The following is a 24386-nucleotide window of genomic DNA, read 5'->3' as shown; positions in this document are numbered from 1 at the left end:
CTCACTGGTTTGCTGCAATTGTTTACCCATTTTGGGCTGAATTCTCAAAAGAGCAGCTAAAAATTAGGTGTCAGTAGGCACCTAACTTAAATGTTTTAATTGGTTTTAAGTGGTGTGATGATTGCTCCATTAAAAACCAATTAAAAATGGATTTAAAAAATTAGGCGCCCTTCAGGACCAACGTCAAGCCTGGTAGTGGGCTTGTTTGGGGTGGTCCATAGCAGCAAACCAGTGGGCCGATGCTCAGAACTCCTGCACTATAGAACATTGCCAAAACTTAAATCCTCAATGCCAACGGTATGCGCACTGCCACTGTGAGACCAAAATGCGGTCCGGACTTCAGCGTCACTAGGCGTAGTTGTCCATAATTCTACAAGGACCATGTAAAATCCTGCTCTACCATTCTGGTGCCTAGGGTCCCAAATGCAAGACCAAAATGTGGTTCAGATTTCAGCGTCACTAGGCATAGTTGTCCATAATTCTACAAGGACCCTGTAAAATCCTGGCCTACCTTTGGGTCCTTGCTAGCCACGGTTCTATAAACAGCATCCGTCCATGATTGACACACAGCAGGTACCATTTTTCTAAGCTCCTGCTGCGTTAGGCGCCAGTTACAAAATCTGTCCCTTTATCCTATGGAGAAAACCATCCTAGCAAATCAGGTTCTTAATTTCAGTGTAGGAGCTTATCTCTTCTCGTGTTTCTTTTGCTAGTTTTCAGTATTTGTTTTGGTATTTCCTTCGCAGGTTTTCCCTCATGCTGTGGAGGTTCCCTGCAGGAACATCCTTGCGATGGGAGATCACAGACTGTTGGAGAAAGTCTGCTTCGGGGGGGAGGGGGAGTTTCCTGTGCTACAGTAAGCCCCCTGGACAGCCTGCAGGTTAGATCAGGGCTCCGCGATCCCATACGTCAGAGGAGGGGTGGGATCGCATCAGAGGGAACGTGCTATCGAGGTGGAGAGCGGCCTGCGAGGTTTGCTACAGCCAGCCGGCGATCCTCAGCAGGCTGCTTTGAAGAGGAGCAGTAGTGGCGGCAGCAGTTCATACCGGTGGGCCAGAAGAGAGCAAGAAGCCAGTTTGGGAATCAATGCAGGCAGGGGGCCAGGGTGAGAGGGAAAGTGTACTGCTTTGGGGGAGGGATGTGCTGGGGGGGAACAAAAGGGGCCACGGAGCAGGCAGGCATGGCACAACAGGGGGCCAGTGGGAGAGGGAAAGAGGGCTGCTTTGGGGGGAAGGGGTGTGCTGGGGGCCAGACAGCAATCATGCTTAGCTCTGGGAGGAGGGTGGCAGAAGGGGGCCATGAAGCAGGCATGGCACAACAGAGGGAAAGGGGGCTGCTTTGGGGGGAGGGTTGTGCTTGGGGCCAGACAGCAATCATGCTTTGCTCTGGGAGGGGGGGAGAAACAGAAGGGGGGCCCGGAGCAGGCAGGCATGGCACAACAGGGGGAGAGGGAAAGGGGAATGACAGGCAGACAGGGGTTAGGGAGAGACACAGACAGAAAGGAAGATAGATAGCGTCCAAGGAGAGAGAAGGAAAGACACATCTATTCTAGTACCCGTTAATGTAACGGGCTTAAAGATTAGTGAAGATATAAATTACAATCAAGCAAAAATAGAAGGAAAAAAATAAAACAAACCCAATAAAAAAAACAGTCATGTTAGAACCCTGGAGGGCCTGTCATTAATCCAGTCCAGATTTTCCTGAGGAAAAGGAGTTGATGGTTGTGACTTGAATTATTGTAATTCTCTCCAGATAAAAAGGCTCCAACTCATTCAAAATATAGCTATAAGGTTGCTTTATGATAAATCTCATGATCATGTACCCCCTTTGTTACGGGAACATTGATTTTCTGTTTGTTAGAATCGGATTTAAAATATGTTCGGGGCTGTTACAATACACTAGTATTATATAAATTAACTTTTGCTTATTTCCTGGTTTAGTTGTTTCCCCTCATATTCTTTTTCACTAGGTTTTGCTAAAATAATTTTCTTTTTTTTAAATAGAAAAAATAAGTAGCTCTTAAGATTTATATGTTAACACATTCATTACATAGTTCTGTTTTTATGTTACATATATGAGCATATTCCCTTTATTATTTCTAGTGACGGATAGCAAGTCCTTCTGCTTAGCTTTGACAGGCTACGCAGAAGGACCTGTTAAAATCGGAATAAAATAGTAGTGGTGAATGAATTTGGTTGCTTTTAACTCACTACATTTTTTGGACAATGGTCTTAAGATAGATCATAGTGCTACGCTGAATTCTTGTTTTGTGTTTTTCAATTTATGACTAAAAATTGGTTATGTGCTGGACATTTTCAGACCATGATTGCAAGCATAAATTTTAGTATGTTGTACTGCAGCAGCAGCTTATGCAGGTTGATTGATATTACTACTATAATCAGTGAGAATGTGTGATACACTAAAGTTATGCATTCTGTTTTAGGTATGGAATTCCTCAGATCTTGTTGGATATTGGACTGTATCGGAGGTAATTCGACTCGTAGGAGGCAGCATATTGCCATCAGAAGCACTAATGTTTTGTTCAAGTAGACACAAAGAAAATAGGGTTCACAACATAGAAGACATTTCTCTTGGTGAAGCAAACTTGAGTTTCTCTGATCTTCAGGTCAAGTCTTGCCCTGCAGACCTGCCGTTTGACTCCATTTTGAATCATTTCATCTTCAGTGACCTTGCCTGCAGAGCAGTGTTCCCTCAGCAAGAAGGAGTACTAGTTTTCATTGCACATGGTAATAACAATTTACATGCAAATTCACATGCTAATAATTCAACGGGACTTATATTCCAAGGTATTTTGTCCAAAAACTCATATGTGCTCATAAAGCAGATGCATAGAGATTTAAAAAATTATGGTTTTACTAGTCTTTAAGCCCGTTACATTAACGGGTGATAGAATAAATGTGTGTGTGTATCTGTCTTTCTTTTTCTCTCTCTCCTTGGCCGCTGGCAGGGTGTCTGTCTTCCTTTTCTGGTCCCCTGTCCGTCTGTCATTCGTTCTGTCTTTGTCTCTCCCTAGCCCCCTTCCTGCCTGTATTTCTCTGTTGTGCCATGCCTGCTTGCTCCTTGGCCCCCTTCTGTTCACCCCCTCCCAGAGGAAAGTATGATTGATGTTTGCCCCCCCCCCCAGTACACCCCTCCCACCAAAGCAGCCCCCTTTCCCCCTGTTGTGCCATGCCTGCATTATATTCAATGGACGTGTTAGCATTTAGCGCTCACTAAATCAGCTAGTGCGCCTTAGTAAAAGAGGGCTTTTTTAAAAGTTGATTACCTGCAAAAAAAGGGAGAGATTCCACAAGGAAAACAGCAGCGCAAACACAAAAAAACTGGAATTGATGTTCCTGATATCTTTTTGCTGTGTTTTATTTTTTCATATTGTGTTTTATTTTTTAATTCATCTGCACCCTTTTTCAAATAAAGATTTCATCAGAATCATCAATTCCACAGTTTCTTTTATGCTTAAGTTAATTACCTTATTGCCGGCTGCCGAATCATCCTGTCTCTCTGAAGACATATTGGATAATGGGTGTGAAGGAGAGAACAGCAGGGAGGGTGGAAGGAAGAAAAGATGGAGGCAGGAGGAAAGAGAAGGGACAGAAAGATGTTGAAGGGTAAAGGGGAAGAAGAAATAAGGAAATGTAAAGCTACTAAAGAAGGAGTGAAGAGAGAAGTGGAAATGGTAGAAATATGTGGTTATTGGGGGGAATAGAAAGGACATGAGTGAGAGGACGATAGCGAACACAGGTGGTAGAAATGTGGTAATGGGGAATAGGAAACCAAATAGAAGTGAGAATGGGTATGGAAGAATTAGAGCATGAGAGAAAGAGATGGAAAGTTGATAAGCACCTCCTCCTGCCCCCTGTGCTCACTACTGCTCCGTCTTCAGCTTGGGTCTGAAAAAAAATTACTCGATTCCTTGTCTCCTGTCTACTCGAGTCAGTCTCTTCAAGTTCGAGTCTGGGCGGATCACTAAGTACATCCTGGGTCTTCCCGTTCTAGCCTTGCCAACCAATCAGCAAGCAAGGCTTTCAGTCGTGTACATACTGAGCAGTGAGCTCAGCACTTACACATCTGAGAGCCTTGCTTGCTGTTCCCGCGCCGCCGGACCAATCAACAAGCAAGGCTTTCAGCTGTGTGTGTGCTAAGCTCACTGCTCAGCATGACTGTTTCCGCCACGGCGCCAGACTGGTTTCTCAGCTGCATCGCCGGAATTTAGGTAGGCCTCAGTAAGTCAAACCCTGTTTCCATCCCTGAGGGCCAGAGGGCGTCCCTGTGGGAGTTCTGTGTTTGTTACAGAACAGAATTGTAGTGTCAGGGATTTTTCCCCATTTCCCTCCTTCCAGTTATGGTTTTTTTTTTAATTAAAGTGCTACTTAATTGCTTTTGTATGAACTAAGGGGGCAGCAGCAGCTACCTGGAAAAGAGGCAGAGTTGAAATATGATTGACAGCATTCTGCAAACAACTTGCGAGTTGAGATACAGGACCCTGTCGTTTCAGGACCACTAGATACATCTACAAGAGAGAATATTACCAAGGTAAGAACTTAATCTTTCTTTCAGAGAAGGCTCCTATTTTGTGTGTGTGCACTGGGTCTAGTCACGCATATATATGTTTATAAAATTGTGCTGTTAATTCAGTTAAAATTCCATTTTTACTAAAATTGTTTTTCTTTCCTTTTTTGTTCTAATCTTGCCTAGGGCTGGAACAGCAGTGGAAGTGTGTGGTTGAATTAGAGCCTGTAGCCATGAATCAGAGGTACCTGAAGAGTCCAGTGAGAATTACCTTAAAAGGAACAATGAAAGATGGGAATTGCTTGCAGAGTTGCAATTATAGCACAGCTAGCTGGGTGCTATGTAGTTCCAAAAAACAAGGCTCTGAGCACACTGTAACTTTATTTCATGAACTCGTGAAGAGACTCGCTTTTGAAGAATTGCACATGGTAATTTTATGCTCTTTATATACAGTTAGTACCACTATGGATTGTTCTGGAAATTTTGCTTCAACACTTTGGGGACTCGTACTACATGTGCTGAGTAGTTACTGTGTGAATTGTGGTAATTGTTAGCACATATATGAGATATAGGGAGAAAATTAGGTTCTTACCTGCTAATTTTCTTTCTGTTAGCCCTTTCTGTCTTTATGTGTTGATTGAAGGTTTTGCTCGCTTGAAGATTTTGATTTTTCTGCGAGTTCTAGTATTTTTATAGGGCCGGAGAGATATGCATTTGTCTGGCTTGGTAACGGAACTTACCGTAATAGAATCATAAATGGAAGAAAAATGTTATCTGTTTGCCATCTGAAATACTAATCTAGATTAAAACACTTTTTATATAAAAAAACTTATCAGAGATTCTAAAGGCTACACTATTGCCTAAACTGACTTTGCTGTAAAAGCAGAGTAATGAACTAAAAAAGAGAAGTACAATTAAATAACTTATTGAAGCCCAAGTTTTACCTTTTTCCAAGTTTGAAAGCTAGCAGGTAAGATATTCCAATGGAGTTTTTATTCCCCTTAACAGATCCTCTCTCAGCACCTCTTAAGGATAAGAGCAGTTGAGGTTTGGGTTACCTATTTATATATATTAGCTATGTTTCTAAAGTGAAAGCGATATCATTAATACCTGGATGAGTTGCAAAGAAACAAAAGAGCAGTTTCTAACTGCCTAACTCTCAGACCTTTGTAAAAAAAAAAAAAAAAATGTTATGTAGGGCTACTTTTTTTTCTAGATTTATTTTAAACTGTTAAACACTAAACAAGACTTCTTTAGCACTCTCCAGACCAGTAGAGGTTAACTTTACGAATGGTATATATCTAATCATGACCAGCAGGTGGAGACTGAAAACAAAACTTTGGGACAGTATATCCTAGCCCCTCCTCTCTATTTCCCTCAGTCTTCTTTCAGTCTCCAGCAGGTGTTGAGTGATCTGTACCCATCTCCCTTGGTAGGGCTGTTGGAATTTGTTTAGGGGGTTTATTGTCCCTGTTTTTAGCCGGACGGAGCTTGGGCGGACTCTGTTTGGGGGTTCGTCCGACCTCGGGGGTGTTAAACCCGGCGGGTCACGAGCGGGGTCCCTCCCCCCACTTCCTCCACCTCCCCACATTTTTTTTAGAGGAGCCTCAGCAGTATCCCTTGCCCCCTAAGTCAAGCAAGGCATATTGCTTCGAGAGCCTGTGGAGTCTGTTCTGTAAAAAAAAAAAAAAAAAATCCTGAGGTAGTGCTGGTCTGAAGGGTTGTTTCCCTTTAAGAAAACTGTATTTTACTGTATTTTTTCATGTAACCAGCACTTTTTTATAGCTAGGTCGCGTATGGAGCAATTGTGCCCTTCTCCGGGGGAGTAGGCCACAATTTTAGTCCAGCCGCGAGGCACTCGCGGCCGGCCTGAACTCGGCGGTTTGGGTCGGTGAGGTGGTGGAGCTCCGTCGGCAGCGACTGCAGGCGCCCAGAGCTCCCCGCCGATGGTGCCTCGCGAGTCGGCTTGGAGCAGTGGGGAAGCCCGGTCTTCCACAACCGCCCACGGAGGGATTCCCCGAAGGATTCCCTCTCAGCTGATTTTTTGACAGCTGATGCCGGCTTGCCTGCTTTAGCGGCTGAGACTATTCAGGTTTCTCAGCCGCTTCAGGCTATGGAGGGAGCTTTTTTGGCGGGAAAACCGCCATCTTCTCTGTCTGGCCCCCTCCATTTTGTCTTCCACCTCAGGTGACCTTCCCCCTGTTTTGACTATGCAGGGGCAAGGTTCTGCTGGGTCCCCTGCTGTGGCAGGGAGTCCCTTGGGACCCTCGGGGGGGTTTTCTCCTGAATTTTTCTTTTCTTTATGCAGAGCCTATTTTCAGGCGGCTGGGGGTCCCGGTTGCGCCCAGGGGGTTTCGGGGGGTGGGTTTTCCTCCGCGCTCCCTGCGGCTTTGCCTCTTTCGTCTGGCGTGACGTCCCCTCCGCCGCCTCCCTTGTCCAAGCGTCCGCGGGTGTCGTGGGACGAGAATTTGTGGTCGGAGGAACGGGTCGGTTTGGAGGAGGACCTGGACCCTTCTGAGGAGTTCCAGGACTCTCTGGAGGGGACGGAAGCTGGCGGCGGGTTGTCGGATTTCCCGTTCTCCAGTGACGAGGCGTCCGTGGTGCGCCTTTTTTCAGAAAGATGAGCTGCCTGACCTTATTCAGCAGGTTTCTTCGGTTTTGCGTTTTGAGGACGCGCCGCCGGAGATTCCGCGTGTGGGGGACCCCCTGTTACGGGGGATCCGTTCCGTTTCCCGCTCTTTTCCTATGCATCAGGATATTCGGGATATTATTCTGGAGCAGTGGAAAACGCCGGAGACGCCGTTTCGGCTGGCGCGCAGCATGGCTCGCCTGTATCCCATTCCGGAAGGGGATCGGGCTACGTTAGCTTCGCCAGTCGTGGATGCGGTGGTCTCGGCAATTTCCAAGCGGCATACCGTGCCTGTTGAGGGCGGTTCTGCCTTGCGGGACTCTGAGGAGCGCAAATTGGAGAGCATCCTTAAGCAAAATTTTCAGGTCTCTGCCTTTGGGGTCCAGGCGGCTATTTGTGGGGGACTGGTCGCTCGCGCCGTGTTTCGGTGGGCGGAGCGGGTCTTGGATCAAGAGTCTGACAACTGGTCTCTGGTGGATCAGGAGGTAGCGAAGATTGAGATGGCGGCCTCATTCCTCTCAGATGCTCTATATGACTTGGTGCGGATCTCGGCTAAGTCTATGGCTTTTGGCGTGGCCGCAAGGCGTGTGTTGTGGCTGCGCGCTTGGGCGGCGGATGCTGCGTCCAAAGCTAAGCTTACTAAATTTCCCTTTCGGGGGTCGTTTTTGTTTGGAGAGGACTTGGATAAGTTGATTCAGACTTTGTCGGACTCGAAAGTTCCCCGTCTGCCGGAGGACCGTGCCCGTCCGGCGTCTCGGGGGGGTGCGGCCCGGGGGCGTTTGCGGGATTTTCGCAAGTATCGCCTTGGGCGTGGGGCTGCTTCTTTCCAGTCTCCGGGATTTTCCCGGGGTCGGTTCTTCCAGCGCATGCAGCCCTTTCGGGGGGCCCGTCGGGGGGCAGGGAATCCCTCCGCCGGTTCCCCCGCTTCCCGTCCTGCACAATGACGCCTTGCCGGCGCCCCCTTTGGTTCCGGTGGGGGCCCGGCTGCGCGAATTTTTCCCCAAATGGGCCGAGATCACGTCCGATCAGTGGGTCCTGGAGGTGGTGCGGGACGGTTATGCCCTGGAGTTCGCCCGCTCTCTGCCGGATTTTTTTCCTCGCTTCTCCATGTCAGACTCCGGGGAAGACGCAGGCTTTTCGCCAGACCCTTCAGCGCTTGCTAGATCTCAGGGCAGTTGTTCCGGTGCCCCCTCCGGAGTGGGGCACGGGCAGGTACTCCATTTACTTTGTGGTGCCCAAGAAGGAGGGGACCTTTCGGCCCATCCTCGATTTGAAAGGGGTCAACAGGGCTCTCAAGATTCCCTCTTTCCGTATGGAAACTCTGCGGTCGGTCATTCTGGCGGTTCAGCCGGGGGAGTTTCTCACTTCTCTCGATCTGACGGAGGCCTACTTGCATGTTCCCATTCGGGCCTCTCATCAGCGTTTCCTGCGCTTTGCGATCTTGGGTCGGCACTTTCAGTTCTGTGCGCTTCGCTTTGGGCTGGCCACGGCTCCTCGGACGTTCACCAAGGTGATGGTGGTCGTCGCGGCAGCCTTGCGGTCGGAGGGCATCCTGGTACACCCCTACCTGGACGACTGGTTAATTCGGGCAAAGTCGTTGCAGGAAAGCTCCCGGGTTACTGCTCGGGTGGTGGAGTTTCTCCGGTCGCTGGGCTGGGTGGTCAACCTTTCCAAGAGTCGGTTGGTCCCGGCTCAGCGTCTGGAGTACCTAGGGGTGCTGTTCGACACCTCCTTGGGGAGGGTCTTCCTCCCAGAGGGCCGGGTGAGCAAATTGCAATCTCAGATTCGCCTGCTTTTGGCGTCCCGGTGTCCTCGGGCGCGAGATTTCCTCCAGGTCTTGGGGTCGATGGCGGCGTCCCTGGACGTGGTGAGGTGGGCGCGGGCCCACATGCGTCCTCTCCAGTATGCTCTGCTCCGGAGGTGGTCTCCCCAGAGGCACGGGATGGATGTTCCGGTCCCCCTGCGAGGCTTGGCGCGCTGCAGTCTGCGTTGGTGGCTCCAGACCCCTCACCTAGTTCAGGGGGTGGGTCTGGATCTCCCGCAGTGGACGGTGCTCCTGACGGATGCGAGTCTCCTGGGTTGGGGGGCTCAGTGTTTGGGTCACTCAGCTCAGGGCACCTGGTCCGCGGAGGAGGCCGCCTGGTCGATCAACGTGTTGGAGACCAGAGCGGTCCGTCTGGCGCTGTTGGTTTTCCACTCCCTGTTGCTGGGCAGTCGGTCAGAGTGCTGTCGGACAATGCCACGGCGGTGGCTTAGGTCAATCGTCAGGGGGGCACCAAGAGCACTCAGGTGGCGCAGGAGGCGGCTCTGCTCATGGTTTGGGCGGAATCCCATCTGCTGGACCTCTTGGCCTCTCATATAGCCGGAGTAGAAAATGTTCAGGCAGACTTCCTCAGTCGTCACTTTCTAGATCCAGGAGAGTGGTGTCTCGGCGCCGAGGCGTTTCAGTTGATAGTGCAGGCTTGGGGGCAGCCCCTGATGGACCTGATGGCCACGGGTGGCAACGCCAAAGTGCCCCGCTTCTTCAGTCGTCGCAGGGACGGTCTGGCCGAGGGTCTGGATGCTCTGGTCCAGCAGTGGCCAACGGAGGGGCTGTTGTATGTGTTCCCTCCTTGGCCGCTGGTGGGCAGAGTGCTTCTTCGCATTGTTCACCATCCGAGTTTGGTGGTGCTGGTGGCGCCGGATTGGCCTCGCCGTCCGTGGTATGCGGATCTGGTGAGACACCTGGTAGCGGATCCTCTTCCTCTGCCTCTCTCGGACGACCTTCTGATGCAGGGTCCCATTCCCATGTTCGACCCGTCTCCCTTCTGTCTTACGGCGTGGCTCTTGAAAGGGGTCGCCTTAGCAAGAAGGGATATTCAGACAAGGTGATCTCTACACTGTTGGGGTCCCGGAGGCTTTCTACCTCTCGGGCTTATGTGCGGGTTTGGCGTCTCTTTGAGGAATGGTGTCGGGCGCGGGGAGTGACCTTTCTTCGCGCTTATCTGCCTAACATTCTGGAGTTCTTGCAGGATGGCCTGGATAGAGGCCTGGCTTGGTCTTCTCTCCGGGTTCATATTGCGGCCCTGTCGGCCTTTCGAGGGTTGGTGTCAGGTCAGCGTTTATCGGCTCTTCCTGATGTGATTCGTCTTTTGCGGGCGGCCAAGTTGCTTAGGCCTCCCCTACGGCCCTCGGTTCCCTCTTGGGATCTTAATCTGGTTCTCTCTGTTTTGGTGCGTCCGCCTTTCGAGCCCTTGGACGACTGTTCTTTGAAGGACCTTACTTTGAAGGCGGTCTTTTTGGTGGCCATTACTTCTGCTAGGCGTGTTTCTGAGCTGCAGGCTTTCTCTTGTAGGGCTCCCTTCTTGGAGTTTTCTAGGGAGCGGGTCGTCTTGCGGCCTGTTCCTTCCTTTCTGCCGAAGGTTGTTTCTCCTTTTCATGTCAATCAATCGGTGGTTCTCCCGGTCTTGGGTGGTCGGGAGGGCTCTTCTGAGCAACGGCAGCTGCGCAAGTTGGATGTCGGTCGGGTCCTTCGCTCTTATGTGCAGCGGACCCAGGAATTCCGGAAGTCCGATCATCTCTTTGTCCTCCTGGCGGGTCCTCGTCGGGGAGCGGGCGCTTCTAAGGCTACTATTGCGCGCTGGATCAAGGAGACGATTGCTTCCGCTTATCTTCTGAAACAGCAGCCTGTTCCGGAGTTTCTCAAGGCTCATTCCACTCGGGGTCAGGCGGCTTCTTGGGCTGAGTCGTCGCTCGTGCCTCCAGTGGATATTTGTAAGGCTGCGGTTTGGTCCTCCTTGCATTCCTTTGTTCGTCATTATCGGGTTGATGTGCAGGCGCGTCGGGACGCGGTGTTCGGTGAGCGTGTACTGGTATCGGCCCTTCGGGGGTCCCGCCCGTGAGAGGGACTGCTTTGGTACGTCCCATTCGTAAAGTTAACCTCTACTGGTCTGGAGAGTGCTAAAGAAGGAGAAATTAGGTTCTTACCTGCTAATTTACTTTCTTTTAGCTTCTCCAGACCAGTAGAGGTCCCCACCTTGTCTGTTGTTGTTGTTGTTGGGGCTGTTGCGCGGGCAGTTTTTGGTTTTTGCTGCGGGTTCTAGTATTTTTCTAGGGCCGGGGAGAATTGAAGAACAGCGGCTGTGGCTCGGCTGGCTTAGCTGGCGAGCTGTGGGGACATTCTTCCTTCGGGAATTTCTCCTCTGCATTTTCCAACAGCATTTTGGGTATGTTATTTGTTACTCCTTTTGGAGTATTGTTTTTTCTCTCTGTTGTTTTCCAGTTCTTGGTTCTGCTTGGCTATTCGGCAGACTGAGGGAAATAGAGAGGAGGGGCTAGGATATACTGTCCCAAAGTTTTGTTTTCAGTCTCCACCTGCTGGTCATGATTAGATATATACCATTCGTAAAGTTAACCTCTACTGGTCTGGAGAAGCTAAAAGAAAGTAAATTAGCAGGTAAGAACCTAATTTCTCCTTTCCTCAGCTGCTATCTTTGCGGTTTCTAATGTGACTGGTAAATTATTCCTGAACCTTCGGGTATTCAATCTATTCTTGCGAGAATTCTTGTAGAGAGCCTTGCCTCCCATCTCTTTGGGCTATCCTCCAATTCTTGAGTTGTTTCTCCACAAGCGAGATTGTAGGAGCCTGTCTTTTCTGATCTTGTTTATTTTTCTATTAAATTTGGTTTTTGCTTACTGTTTGCAAGACTTATAGGTGCCTCAGAGCATCCCAATCGGGACATCTCTGACTGCGGGACAGTGCAAACTCCAAGGGGCAGACAGCCTTGTAGTAGTATTCATCCATTTGGATAGCCTGCACTAACAGTCTGGGAGCTCAGGGATCGATCTCTTGGGCTTGAGCACAGGCTGAGTGGCTCTGTGGCAGTTTTTCCAGGATTGGAGTGGACTGCTTTCCTCCCCTCAACTGCACGTGAGGGGTTCCGGTTCGGGGTTGAGGTTCCCGGCTAATCATTGGGCCCAAGAGGTAGTCTGAAGAGAAAGCAGTCTGGATTCTTGGCTTGTTTGAGGCAAAAGTTTGCCCTGTAAGCTTTCTGCAGCTTCACCACAAACAGCCCCCAGCACACAGCATGGCATAGCAACAAAACGGGGAGGGGGGGGGGAGAGGGGTGTCTTTAAAAGTGGAATTTTTTTGGTTTGTGGAGTTAGTCAGGGTCCCCCACTTGTAAACCTCTAAAATCCTAATCGCTAATTTTTGGACCCCAGTGTAACTCTCTGACTTTTTTAAACGTTAAAAATGCTGCTGCAGTGGCCATTTTGGAAATTCAATATGGAAACAAAAGCCTCTATCTGCCTCAAAACACTTCAGTTTTGATCAAAAACAGGTGTGATGGACTCTTCAGGCCAACATACTTTGGGTTCTTGCCAGGTTTCTGCTGGATGACCATATGAGGATCATCTGTGTCCCACATGCCATGCCGCTGGCTTAGCCTCCTGTAGTTCTTTGGGGGGGTGTTAGTGCCCAGATGGTGCAAAGACCAGGCAAAAAGTCCAGGTTTGAGCCGGGGAGCAATGATAGTGCATCCTTGGCGAAGCACAGACTTGCATCTGTCGCAAAGCTCCAGAAAGGAGCTCATGAGCATCTGTAGGGGCCATAAGGACATCCTGGGCAGGGGTTTCCTCCTGAATTCATCAATATTTATTATTTTATTTATATACTGCCTATCAAGGTTTATAAGCAGTTTACATTCAGGTATTCAAGCATTTGTTCCTATCTGTCCCAGCAGACTCATAATCTTTCTAACTTACATGAGGGAATGGAGGATTAAGTGACTTGCCCAGTGTCACAAGGAACGTAGAGGCTTGAACAGCCTCAGGGTGCTGAGGCTGTAGATCTAACTACTAGGTCACTCTGAAACCTACATGATTAACAAGGGCTGAATGGAACCCTTGAGGATCGTGGCCATGCTGGTGCCAAGGGTTCACCCCCTAAGAGCGCAATTCCCAAGCAACAGTGCAAGATGGGGAGGTCTAGTCTGAAAAGGACTGGGACGATGAGGGCTTTATATCAATGCCTTACTTTCCCAGTCTGGGCCTTCAGTAGCAGGAGATGCGGCTTCATGTCTAGGGGTGGGGGGTTGTATCTGATTTAAGCCCTCAGTGCTTTTGGAGGTAATCACGGAATCTCTCCAGGAATTGAAGATAGAGATTCCACAGTGCTCACTTATGAGCAGCACAAAAGCGCAGACCACATGTTTGCCCTCTTATCAAGACATTACTAAAACTCTAATGGACCATTGGGAGGTCCCAGAGAGGCCACTTTGGATGGCCAAAGCCATAGTAAAGCTGTATCATATGGATGTGGAATTTAACCAGCTTTTTGTTCCACTGAAAGTGGATTTCCTGGTGGCAAAGGTTACCAAGCGTACCTCCCTTCCTTCGTGTTAAAGGATGCCCAGAACCACCGGCTGGATTTTATTCTTAAGAAGCTATTTGAAGCCATGACCTACAACAGTGTCGTCTTGTCTGTCTTGCCACTCCAATTTGTGTTGTGATCTGGAGACAATGGCTGAGAGGGATCACCAGTTTCTGATGTCTGGAATGGGTTATCATATTTACTGATGTATAGGCCACGGCCTATACATGGGTTTTACAGATCTCTGCAGTGGGTGCAGCTTGCTTAAATGGAGGGGCTTATCTAAAGACACTAAACTCGCTGTTAGATAAGCCGCCCCATTAGAGGAGTACCGTAACTGAACTTCCCCTTAAATACTTGGCAGGCCTCTCTGCATGCATTGAAGACATCTCTGCTGGCAGGCGCCTATGCATGCGCCAAAGTCATCTCTGCTGACAGGCCCCTCTGCGCGCGCCAAAGACATCTTCGCTGGCAGGCACTGCCTCCAATCTCATCTCTGCTGACAGGCCCCTCTGCGCGCGCTGAAGACATCTTCGCTGGCAGGCACTGCCTCCAATCACGCTGTGCAGGGCAGGAGCAATGTTTGCGATCTCAAGCCTCGTCCCACACTGCTTCCTGGTTAGCTGCTATCGTGAGAACTGACGGCAGCCAATCAGGAAGCGGTGTGGGGCGAGGCTTGAGATTGCAAACATTGCTTCTGCCCTGTACAGCGTGGCTGGCAGAGGCAGCCGTCCAGGAGATATTTACTGGCAGGGAGAGCGGCAAAGGAGGTATTTAAGGGGGGGGGTGTATAGGCCGATTTAGGTTTAAAAACTCTTAGCTAAGCCGCGGCTTAGCTAAAAGTTTTTAAACCTAATCAATATTTCATGCGGCCTATACTTGGGGAAATACGATATGTAGCTCATATTCTGTATAATCTTTTCAGAGTTGTGAGCAAAATGTCTGCTTATTCCATTTCTGCCTGAGGATACTGTGGATCAGACAATGAGCGGGGGACTCTTCCTTCAAGGTGACTTTAAGTAAATTACCTATTAAAGGACAATTGCTCTTTGGGAAAGGCCCGGACGAGCTTATGGGCAGTGTACAAGATCACATACCAAAGACTTTATCAGACATCAGACTTCGAACCCCTAGAAGTTCAGGGCACTGTAATTTTCGGACCTCAGAGGAGTGAGGACCCAAACATGACCCCAATATCTGTGGTGCTTGCCTTCCTGCAGGAAAGTCTGGAAAAAGTCTAGCGGCTGGTTCCCTGAAAGTTCAGATTGTGGAACCTGCCAGTACAACAGTCTTTTCCAGCATGTAGTTTTAAACTGGTCCTGTGGGCGCTGGCTAGTGCATCCTATTAAACTAGAGCAAGCTTTACCAATGGATCTTCCAGTCAAAACTGTTTTTGGTGGCGATCACTTCAGTTCAACAGGTGTCGGAATTTCAGGTCTTGTCATGCAGCGATCCATTTCTCAATTTTGGATTCATGCGTAGTACTGCATACAGTACTTTTGTTAAGAAAGATGGTAATCTCCAGCTTTCATATTAATCAAAAAGTGTGATTGCCTGCCTTCCACGCCCTTGGGATCAAGAACTTCTGATAAAGTGCTTAAATTATTGTATGTGCGCGGAGCATTACTACAGTATCTGGAGCTTATGAATGAATTTTGACTGTCAGATCATTTCTTTGTACTGGCGGGTGCTGCCCATAAAGGCCAACTAGCCTTAAAATCGACCATTTCAAGACAGATCCATAATGACCATTTCTTCAGCTTTTATTGGAAATGGAAAACGACTGCCTATATCCATAAAGGTGCACTCTACGAGAAGCGAGCTTCCCTCATCCTCAGTGGTGTCTCCAGAAGAAATCTGTAGTGATCACATGGTCCTCTCTCCATACATTCACAAAGTTTTTACATGGTGGACGTAGCAGCTAAATTGGACTCCTCATTCAGATCATCCATACTGTTAGCAGGCTCTTCTATCCTGCCCTAGGCTCTGGGACTGCTCATCAGGAACACATCAGGAATAACGTGCCTCACACTAGAAGGAAGGATTAGGTTCTTTCTTCAGTAATCGTCTTTCTAGTAAACACACATTTTTCCTCAAGCCTGCCCTGTCAGATATTCATTTGCCTGCTTCCTGTCTTGAACATGCCAGGGAATCTGGACGTCTTGTTTCTTTCCTTTATCTATAATTGACAAGGATATAGAGGACGTGACTACCGCTTTAAAGAATCTAGGGGGTATCTGACGAATCTTTCATGCTCTTAGTGCAGGTTGCACTCCTATAGGTGATTTGTTTGTTTTCACCTGTTATGTAATGGTTAAGTTTTATTTCATCTGTTATGTTAATGATATAAGAAGGGATGTTCAATAACTTATCTACCTGAATATGAAAGAAAGTAGCAGGCATGTTGAAACAAATCTGAGCATGTTGTGACATGTCTCAAGGTTACTCATGTAAGTTACTCATAAGTTGCAGTTCATTGCATGTCTAACAGTCCAAGAGGCAGGATGTCAGGCGTCCTTGTGTGAATCAAGTAAGAAACTGCTAGATTGGAAGCACCATTCAGTGATACATTTCTCGCAAAAGAAGTAAAAAAGCCAAAGCAGATCCATGAACGCATAACTGCAGTCTGCCCCATATCATACAAAGTAAAATTTTGGAGCAAGCAGTTTAAGTGGGGTAGAGAGTCCACTGAAGATGACCCTCACACTGGAAGGCTTGTGGAAGCAACTTCCACAGAAATATGCAAGAAAGTCACAGATTTAATTTTGTCAGACAATTAAGGTTTTCCGAATAGCTGAAGAAATGGGCATCTTGGCAGGTACAGTTTGGAAAATAATTCATGAGAAGCTGGGCTAGTCCAAGGTTAGTGCAAGATAGATTCCAAGAATGCAGATGCCATGTCAGTAGGCCACAAGGTTCCAGTGCTGTCAGGAGAATTTGGAGATGCTCCGTGAAGACCAAGTTAATTTTCTTCATCATTGGAGAGTAGAGATGAGACTTAGAGATCCTGAGTCCAAAATGGAGTCAATGCAGTAGAAGCACAAGTTATCTCCCACCCCAAAAAAGTTCAGGACTGAAAACTCTGCAGTCAAAGTCATGGTAACTGTCTTTTGGGATGATGGACTTCTGCTAGAGTTCATGCCATACAAGGCAACCATAACTGGGGAGAATTACGCCAACACAATGATCGCATTGTGGGAGTCTGTCAATGAGAAAAGATGAAGAAAGCTCTTAGCAGGCATGCTGCTTCTTCACGACAAAGCGCTGGTGTACATGTCACAGCAATCACAGGCTGCTATCCAAGAATATGGTTTTCAGCAGCTCAACCATCCACCCTACAGTCCTGACCTAGCTCCCTCAGATTATTTCCTGTTCCGAGTTTTGAATAAATTTTGCAATGGACAGCGGTTTTCAAGTGATAAAGTTGTGAAAGACGCTGTGACGTTCTGGTTTGATGGTCAAACAGAATAATTCTTTTCAAAGGAGTTAGTCATTGCAGGAAAAGTGGATTAAGTGTATGAAGCTACCAGGGGATTATATTGAAAAATAAAATTTATTTTGAAAACTCTTTTCTTTCCTACTGTGGTAGATAAATTATTGAACGCCCCTCATATGAGCAGAACATTCAAGTTTTTTGGGAAGTGTCCCTGTACCCCTCCCTATTCTGATTTCTCTCTGGGGCTGACCATTTGCTTTGGTATAAACTGAGGAATTGGAGGACAGCCCAGAGAGATGGGAGGCAGAGCAAGAGAATGCAAATGAGGCTTTTTACAAGAATTCTCACAGGAATAGCTTGACTACCCGAAGGTTCAGGAATAATGTGTTTGTCTACTATAAAGAAGACTACTGTTGTAAGAACCTAATATTTTCCTTCATGTTCACAAAGTATGCATTTAATTGTCATTTGCTAGGTAGCTGATGTTTCAACATGTGAAGATTTGTCACCAAGCACTGGAATACTTTCTGCTGTGTCTGACAGCATTGCAGTTCTTACAGTTATTTATACCGAAAAAGCAATTGAACTTGAGAGACCTTTTCTGCAGGAAAGTGCAACAGAAAATACAGAAGATATTACATCTGATCTACCAGATATTGTTAAGAGTGTACTGAATCATATATATAATTCAACTGAAGATGATTTGGCATCTACCAGTAAGTTAACTAAATATAGAAGTTAGTTGGAAAAGGTTGAGAATATTGCCATAGTGACTAGGTTAAAGAAAAGTTCAGCTGAAGTGAGACTGATATGAGTGCAAAACAAGAAAAGATTGGTTTTAGATTTACAGTTTTGTCTACTTGATACTCAAATTAGTATGAGGACTGAATGTTGTATGCAGATCATGTGGCTGGCCCTCACCAGAATTAGGTGACTATTAAATTCCTTTGACCCACTCCCCCTGCTTGTGTTATGCAGGTGCACTTGGCAAGGTGCATTTGTGTTGTGCAGGTGCATCTGGCAAGGTGCACTTGTTTTTCTTTTTGAGTTACATGTGACATACAGATGATAGCAGATAAAGAACAGCTGACCTACCCTGTATGCCCAGTTATTTTTATACACTGCACAAATGTATCCCTGAAACAGAGTGACGGTTCATAAAATACCCTAAAACAGGTCTTTATCTCAGGACAAGCAGGCAGCATATTCTCAACAGTGGGCGACGTCACCAACGGAGCCCCGCAGTGGACAACCTCGAAAGCAGATTTGCTTGAACATTTTTGTAAGAGCTTCCGAGTGCTGCACTGCGCATGCGCGAGTGCCTTCCCGCCCAAGTTAGGGCGCACGTCTCATGTGAGGTACCTCAGTTCAAAGTTTTCTGCGGAGCCGAGAAGTCTTCTTCATTTCAGCTCTGCAGCCTTCTCTCACTGCGGCTTTCTTATTTTTTGTTAGCCGCTGTGTTCGCATTTCTTTTGATCTTTCTTTTCTTTTTGAAAAAAACCTAACTTATTTATTTATTTATTTTTTACTTCCTTCCAGTCAGGGGCCTTTTGGTCTAGGACTGGCCGCTTACCTCGTTCGTTACGTCGGCCTTTATTTTTTCTATGTCTCGGCCTCTTACCGGGTTCAAAAAGTGTAGCCATCTCAATAACTGATCCTCATAGTCGGTGTATTGCTTGCCTGGGTCCTGAACATTGCCCCGACGCCTGTTCGCGCTGTGCTACCCTTCAACCTCGAGCCAAGCTTCTTCAACTTTTTGGCACCATGGAACCATCTGCTGAGAGGGTCTCGACCTTGGCTTTGGGGACGGCCTTGACTTCCAAGACCCCGACACCTCCATCTGCCTCCACCAAGGCCTCGACCTCGACACCTCCGGTCTCGAAGGCCTTGTTGGCAGTTCCTCAGAAGTCTTCCTCGGTGGGTAAGTCTTCTGTCTCTCCTTCAGGTACCACTCCTAAGAAGCCTCCAGAGTCTCAGGCATCCCAGGCCATGTCCGCGGTCCTGCCAGCCTCTTCGAGACTAAGCGTGCCTCCAAGCATCGGGAATACTCATCCTCGAGGTCGCCCTCCTTGGAGCGCACTGCTGCACCTTCAAGACCTGATCCTTTTGTCTCGGTGCCCATGTTCGAGGACATGTTGAAAGCCATTATGACCACTGAGATTTCCTCGGTCGTGGCTCAGCTCCTCCAAGTCTTGACCCTGCTTCCTATGAGCCAGCCTGAGTGGCAGTCTGAGACCCCTGTGGAAGCACCTCGAGGAAAGCCTCAGAAGTCTCGACGTTTCTCGTCCAGCGACTCTTTGCCTACTCCTCGGACACAGTCTCCTCAGCCTTGATCGAGGCATCATTCGAGGCATCTCACTTCTAAGCTCAGTCAGGAGACTTTTCTACAGCACAAACCCTCTCCTCATCCGGATACTGAGTCTTCTATGCCTCGTTTATCAAAGGCTACCGAGACTTCTACTAAATCTAAGCATAAGTCTCGCAAGGCTATTACACTGGCTGCTTTTCGCAGTCCATCGAGGTCGAAGACTCCTCCATCGAGACCGACTCCGAGGGAACCTTCTCCTGCCTCGACCCACTCTGTTCCTCGAACCCCGGGAACTTCACCATCAAGGTCTTTGAAGCGCAAGCATTCTCTAACTCCTCCTGTTGCAGGTAATAGAAACATAGAAATAGACGGCAGATAAGGGCCCACGGCCCATCTAGTCTGCCCACCCTAATGTCCCTCCCCTACCTTTGCCCTGTGAATAGATCCCATGTGCCGATCCCATTTGGCCTTAAAATCAGGCACGCTGCTGGCCTCAATCACCTGTAGTGGAAGACTATTCCAGCGATCAACCACTCTTTCAGTGAAAAAGAATTTCCTGATGTCACCTCGTAGTTTCCCGCCCCTGATTTTCAACGGATGCCCTCTTGTTGTCGTGGGACCCTTGAAAAAGAAGATATCTTCCTCCGCCTCGATGCGGCCCGTAAGATACTTGAACATCTCGATCATGTCTCCCCTCTCTCTGCGCTCCTCGAGCGAGTATAGCTGTAATTTGTCAAGCCGTTTTTCGTATGGAAGATCCTTGAGTCCCGAGACCATCCGGGTGGCCATTCTTTGCACCGACTCCAGTCTCAGCACATCCTTGCGATAATGCGGCCTCCAGAATTGCACACAGTATTCCAGGTGGGGCCTCACCATGGATCTATACAATGGCATAATGACTTCCGCCTTACGACTGACGAAACCCCTTCGTATGCAGCCCATGATTTGTCTTGCCTTGGACGAAGCCTGCTCCACTTGATTGGAAGACTTCATGTCCTCACTGACGATTACCCCCAAGTCTCGTTCTGCTACCGTTTTTGCTAGGATCTCGCCATTAAGGGTATAAGACTTGCATGGATTTTGGCTGCCCAGGTGCATAACTTTGCATTTTTTGGCATTGAAGTTGAGTTGCCATGTCCTAGACCATCGCTCCAGTAGGAGTAGGTCGTGCATCATGTTGTCGGGCATTGAATCTTCGTCTGTTGTGCATTTGCCCACTACATTACTCAGTTTGGCGTCATTGGTGAATAATGTTATTTTACCTCGAAGCCCTTCTGCCAAGTCTCTTATAAAGATGTTGAATAGGATTGGGCCCAAGACTGAGCCCTGTGGTACTCCACTAATTACCTCCGTCATTTCGGAGGGGGTGCCGTTCACCACCACCCTTTGGAGCCTACCTCCAAGCCAGCTCCCAACCCATTTCGTCAATGTGTCACCTAATCCTATAGAACTCATCTTGCTCAGCAACCTGCGGTGTGGTACGCTATCGAATGCTTTGCTAAAGTCCAGGTACACGATGTCCAGGGACTCCCCAATATCCAGCTTCCCCGTCACCCAGTCAAAGAAGCTGATCAGGTTAGATTGGCATGATCTCCCCTTAGTAAATCCATGTTGTCGGGGATCCCGTAGATTCTCCTCATCCAGGATCTTATCCAATTGGTGTTTGATTAGAGTTTCCATTAGTTTGCTCACTATCGATGTTAGACTCACTGGTCTGTAGTTTGCTGTCTCCATCTTTGAGCCTTTCTTGTGGAGTGGAATGACGTTAGCCGTCCTCCAGTTCAACGGGACGCTGCCTGTACTAAGGGAGAGGTTGAAGAGCGCGGACAGTGGCTCCGCCAAGACATCACTCAGCTCCCTAAGCACCCTGGGGTGCAGGTTGTCCGGCCCCATTGCTTTGTTAACCTTGAGCTTTGACAGCTCACCGTAGACACTGCTGGGCGTAAACTCAAAGTTACTAAACGGGTCAACTGGGCCAATCCTTGTCTGTAGCTGAGGGCCGAGCCCCGGCGCTTCTCGGGTGAAGACTGAGCAGAAGTATTCATTTAATAGTTTGGCTTTTTCCGAATCCTTTTCCACATAGTCTCCGTCTGGATTCCTAAGACGTACAATCCCACCTGAGTTTTTTCTTCTATCACTGATATACCTGAAGAAGGATTTATCTCCCTTCTGGATGTTCTTTGCTAGAGACTCCTCCATGTGGAATTTAGCCTCCCTGACTGCTGTTTTGACGGCTTTTGATTTGGTCAGGTAGTCTGCTCTAGAGTCCTGCTTCCCTGATTGTTTGTAAGAGATGAATGCTTTTTTCTTCTCCTTGATCAGGTCTGAGATCTCCGCAGTAAACCACTGTGGCTTATTGTTCCTTCGCCGTTTACTTACTGATTTTACATAGCGGTTTGTTGCTTCTTGTATGGTTGCTTTCAAAGTCGACCACATGTCTTCCACGTTATCGGTTTCTTCTTGGCTTTGTAGCGCCTGGTGAACGAAGTCTCCCATTTCTTTGAAATTTGTGTCCTTGAATTTGAGGACTTTGGTTAGTGTAGTAGATTTAGTGAAACCTTTCCTGATATTGAACCATACCATGTTGTGGTCACTGGAGGCCAATGTGTCGCCCACCGAGACCTCTGTGACACATTGGTAAGTATCAGGTCCAGTATTGCCTGATCCCTTGTCGGTTCCAACACCAGTTGCCTGAGGCTTGCTTCTTTCATAGAGTTTAATAGCCTCCTGCTGCTGCCGGAAGCAGAGGTAAGTGTAACCCAATCCACATCAGGCATGTTGAAGTCACCTAGCAATACTGTGTCCCCACGCAAGGTGATATTTTCTATATCTTCGATTATTTCCATATCCAGGTCATCCTGTTGTCTTGGGGGTCTGTAGATTACGCCAGGATACAAGCATTTGTCCTTCCCTCTGGCCAAATTAACCCAAAGGGATTCCCCAGTATACTGGACATCTGAGATTCTCGTGACCTTAATGTCATCTTTAGTATATAATGCTACACCTCCTCCCATCCTGCCTTCTCTGTCCCGGTGAAGCAAGTTGTAACCCGGTATGACCATGTCCCACCCGTGGGAGTCTGTGAGCCAGGTTTCGGATATCGCCACCACATCCAGGTCGGCATTCCTTATTTCTGTTTTCAATTCCAGGATCTTGTTTCCTAAACTGTGTGCGTTGACGTACATAGCCCTCCGTGTTGTATTTTTGTTACGTCTCAGTGGGGATATTCCTGCTTGAGCTACTTGAACACCTTTAGCATTGTTTGTGTTATTTGTGCTTTCCTGAGGCGCCTGGATTCTGAGCCTCCTCAGTATTCCAGAGAGGCTTCTCTTTCCTATTCGGTGGTTCCTAAGTCTCGCACTCCTTCTCCTGAAAGTGCCTCAACCTTGAAGTTTACCTCTTTTGCCAGATTTCTCTTTGACATGGGGAAAGTTCTTCAGCTGGATCTCCACTCTGATTCCAAGTACACTCCTGAATACTTGGCCGACATGGAGCTGCCTCATCCACCCAAGGAGACATTGAGACTTCCTATGACTCCAGTATTGAAACAAACTTTCTTAAGGAATATGGAAACTCCTTATTCCATTACAGCCATTTCATCCAAGCTGGAATCCAGGTATCGCACAATACCTTGCAAAGGATTCGAGAAATCACAATTGTCCCACCAGTCTTTGGTTGTGGAATGTTCTTTAAAGAAAGCTCATCCATCTAAGCTTTACTCTGCGGTCCCTCCAGGCAGGGAGGGCCGTACCATGGACAAGTTTGGCCGTAGATTATACCAGAATTCCATGATGGCTAACAGAATTCTCAATTATAACTACATTTTCACGGCTTATTTTAATCATTTCCTCAAATTGATGCCTAAGTTCTACCCGGCTCTTGAGGAACAGTGTCTTCCAGAATTCAAACAGATTATTCAAACTCTGTCTCAACTTCGACTCTTCATGCTGCACCCCCCACCTGACAATTTTTCAATGAAAATTTTCATAATACATACAGAAATCCAATCATTAAATAAAAATATTAATCATCCAATTTCCCCCCTCCCCCCAATAAAATACATGTATCCATCAGAAAGGAAAACGATGTTCATTCATTACAATAATTCTCTAATGGCTCCCAGATCTTTATAAAGTTATTATAACACATTGGGGGAATGTTTGAGCTCCATAAATGTTTCTTATTGGTATGGTTATTTCTTTTTTTTTTTTTTAATTCTTTATTCATTTTAAAACTTTCATCAAGTGTACAAATATTCATAATAAACACAATTAGTTTGAGCACTATACCTTATATTTAAAAATGGTTATTTCAATATTTTGATTTGTTCATGTAAAATGTTTAACATGTTTGTTATACTTTCAGAGCATAACAAGATTTGTAGTTTTGGGAGTCTCCCCATACCTCTCCTTCTTAGGTGTTCCTGTATAGGGCTCTCGCCTGCTTTGGTACAAAAAGAAGGGGGCAACAGAGCCCTCTGGAGGAGAAGGAGGAGTTGAAAACCTGGAATGGATTCTTTCTGCATGGCTCACAAGCATGGGGAGAATACCCTAATGTCCAGAATGACACACCTTTCTACTAGAAAAGAGCAAGGTATGAACCTAATCTCTCTTTCTTCTTTTCTCATTGTTTTAAATTCTCAAATTTTCCTCTTAATTGTATGCTTCTTCCTTCCTTTTCATAATCTTATTTGGATTTTTATATTTAAGAACATAAGAATTGCCGCTGCTGGGTCAGACCAGTGGTCCATCATGCCCAGCAGTCCGCTCATGAGGCGGTCCTCTGGTCAAAGACCAGCACCCTAACCGAGACTAGCCCTACCAGCGCCCATTCTTGTTCAGCAGGAACTTGTCTAACTTTGTCTTGAATCCCTGGAGGGTGTTTTCCCCTATAACAGCCTCTGGAAGAGCGTTCCAGCTTTCTACCACTCTGGGTGAAGAAGAACTTCCTTACGTTTGTACGGAATCTATCCCCTTTCAACTTTAGAGAGTGCCCTCTCGTTCTCCCTACCTTGGAGAACCTGTCCTTATCTACTACGTCTATCCCCTTCAGTACCTTGAATGTTTCGATCATGTCCCCTTTCAATCTCCTCTATTCGAGGGAGAAGAGGCCCAGTTTCTCTAATCTTTCGCTG

At 47.5% G+C, this 24386-nt stretch overlaps 1 protein-coding gene across 1 annotated transcript in view; it reads left to right on the top strand.

Moving 5' to 3' along the window:
* The window catches only part of TICRR (TOPBP1 interacting checkpoint and replication regulator), a 152467-nt gene that overhangs the window by 3890 nt on the left and 124191 nt on the right, over positions 1 to 24386 (top strand). Inside the window, exons 2-4 of the mRNA XM_033920782.1 lie at positions 2444 to 2747; positions 4714 to 4955; positions 17420 to 17660. Coding sequence (XP_033776673.1) covers positions 2444 to 2747; positions 4714 to 4955; positions 17420 to 17660 — 787 coding nt within the window. The remainder of the gene's footprint in view (positions 1 to 2443; positions 2748 to 4713; positions 4956 to 17419; positions 17661 to 24386) is intronic.

The sequence above is a fragment of the Geotrypetes seraphini genome, chromosome 14, assembly GCF_902459505.1.
Source record: "Geotrypetes seraphini chromosome 14, aGeoSer1.1, whole genome shotgun sequence".
NCBI classification, from domain to species: Eukaryota; Metazoa; Chordata; class Amphibia; order Gymnophiona; family Dermophiidae; genus Geotrypetes; species Geotrypetes seraphini.
Note: the sequence above shows the minus strand (reverse complement) of the source record. Positions and strands in the feature narration are given on the sequence as shown.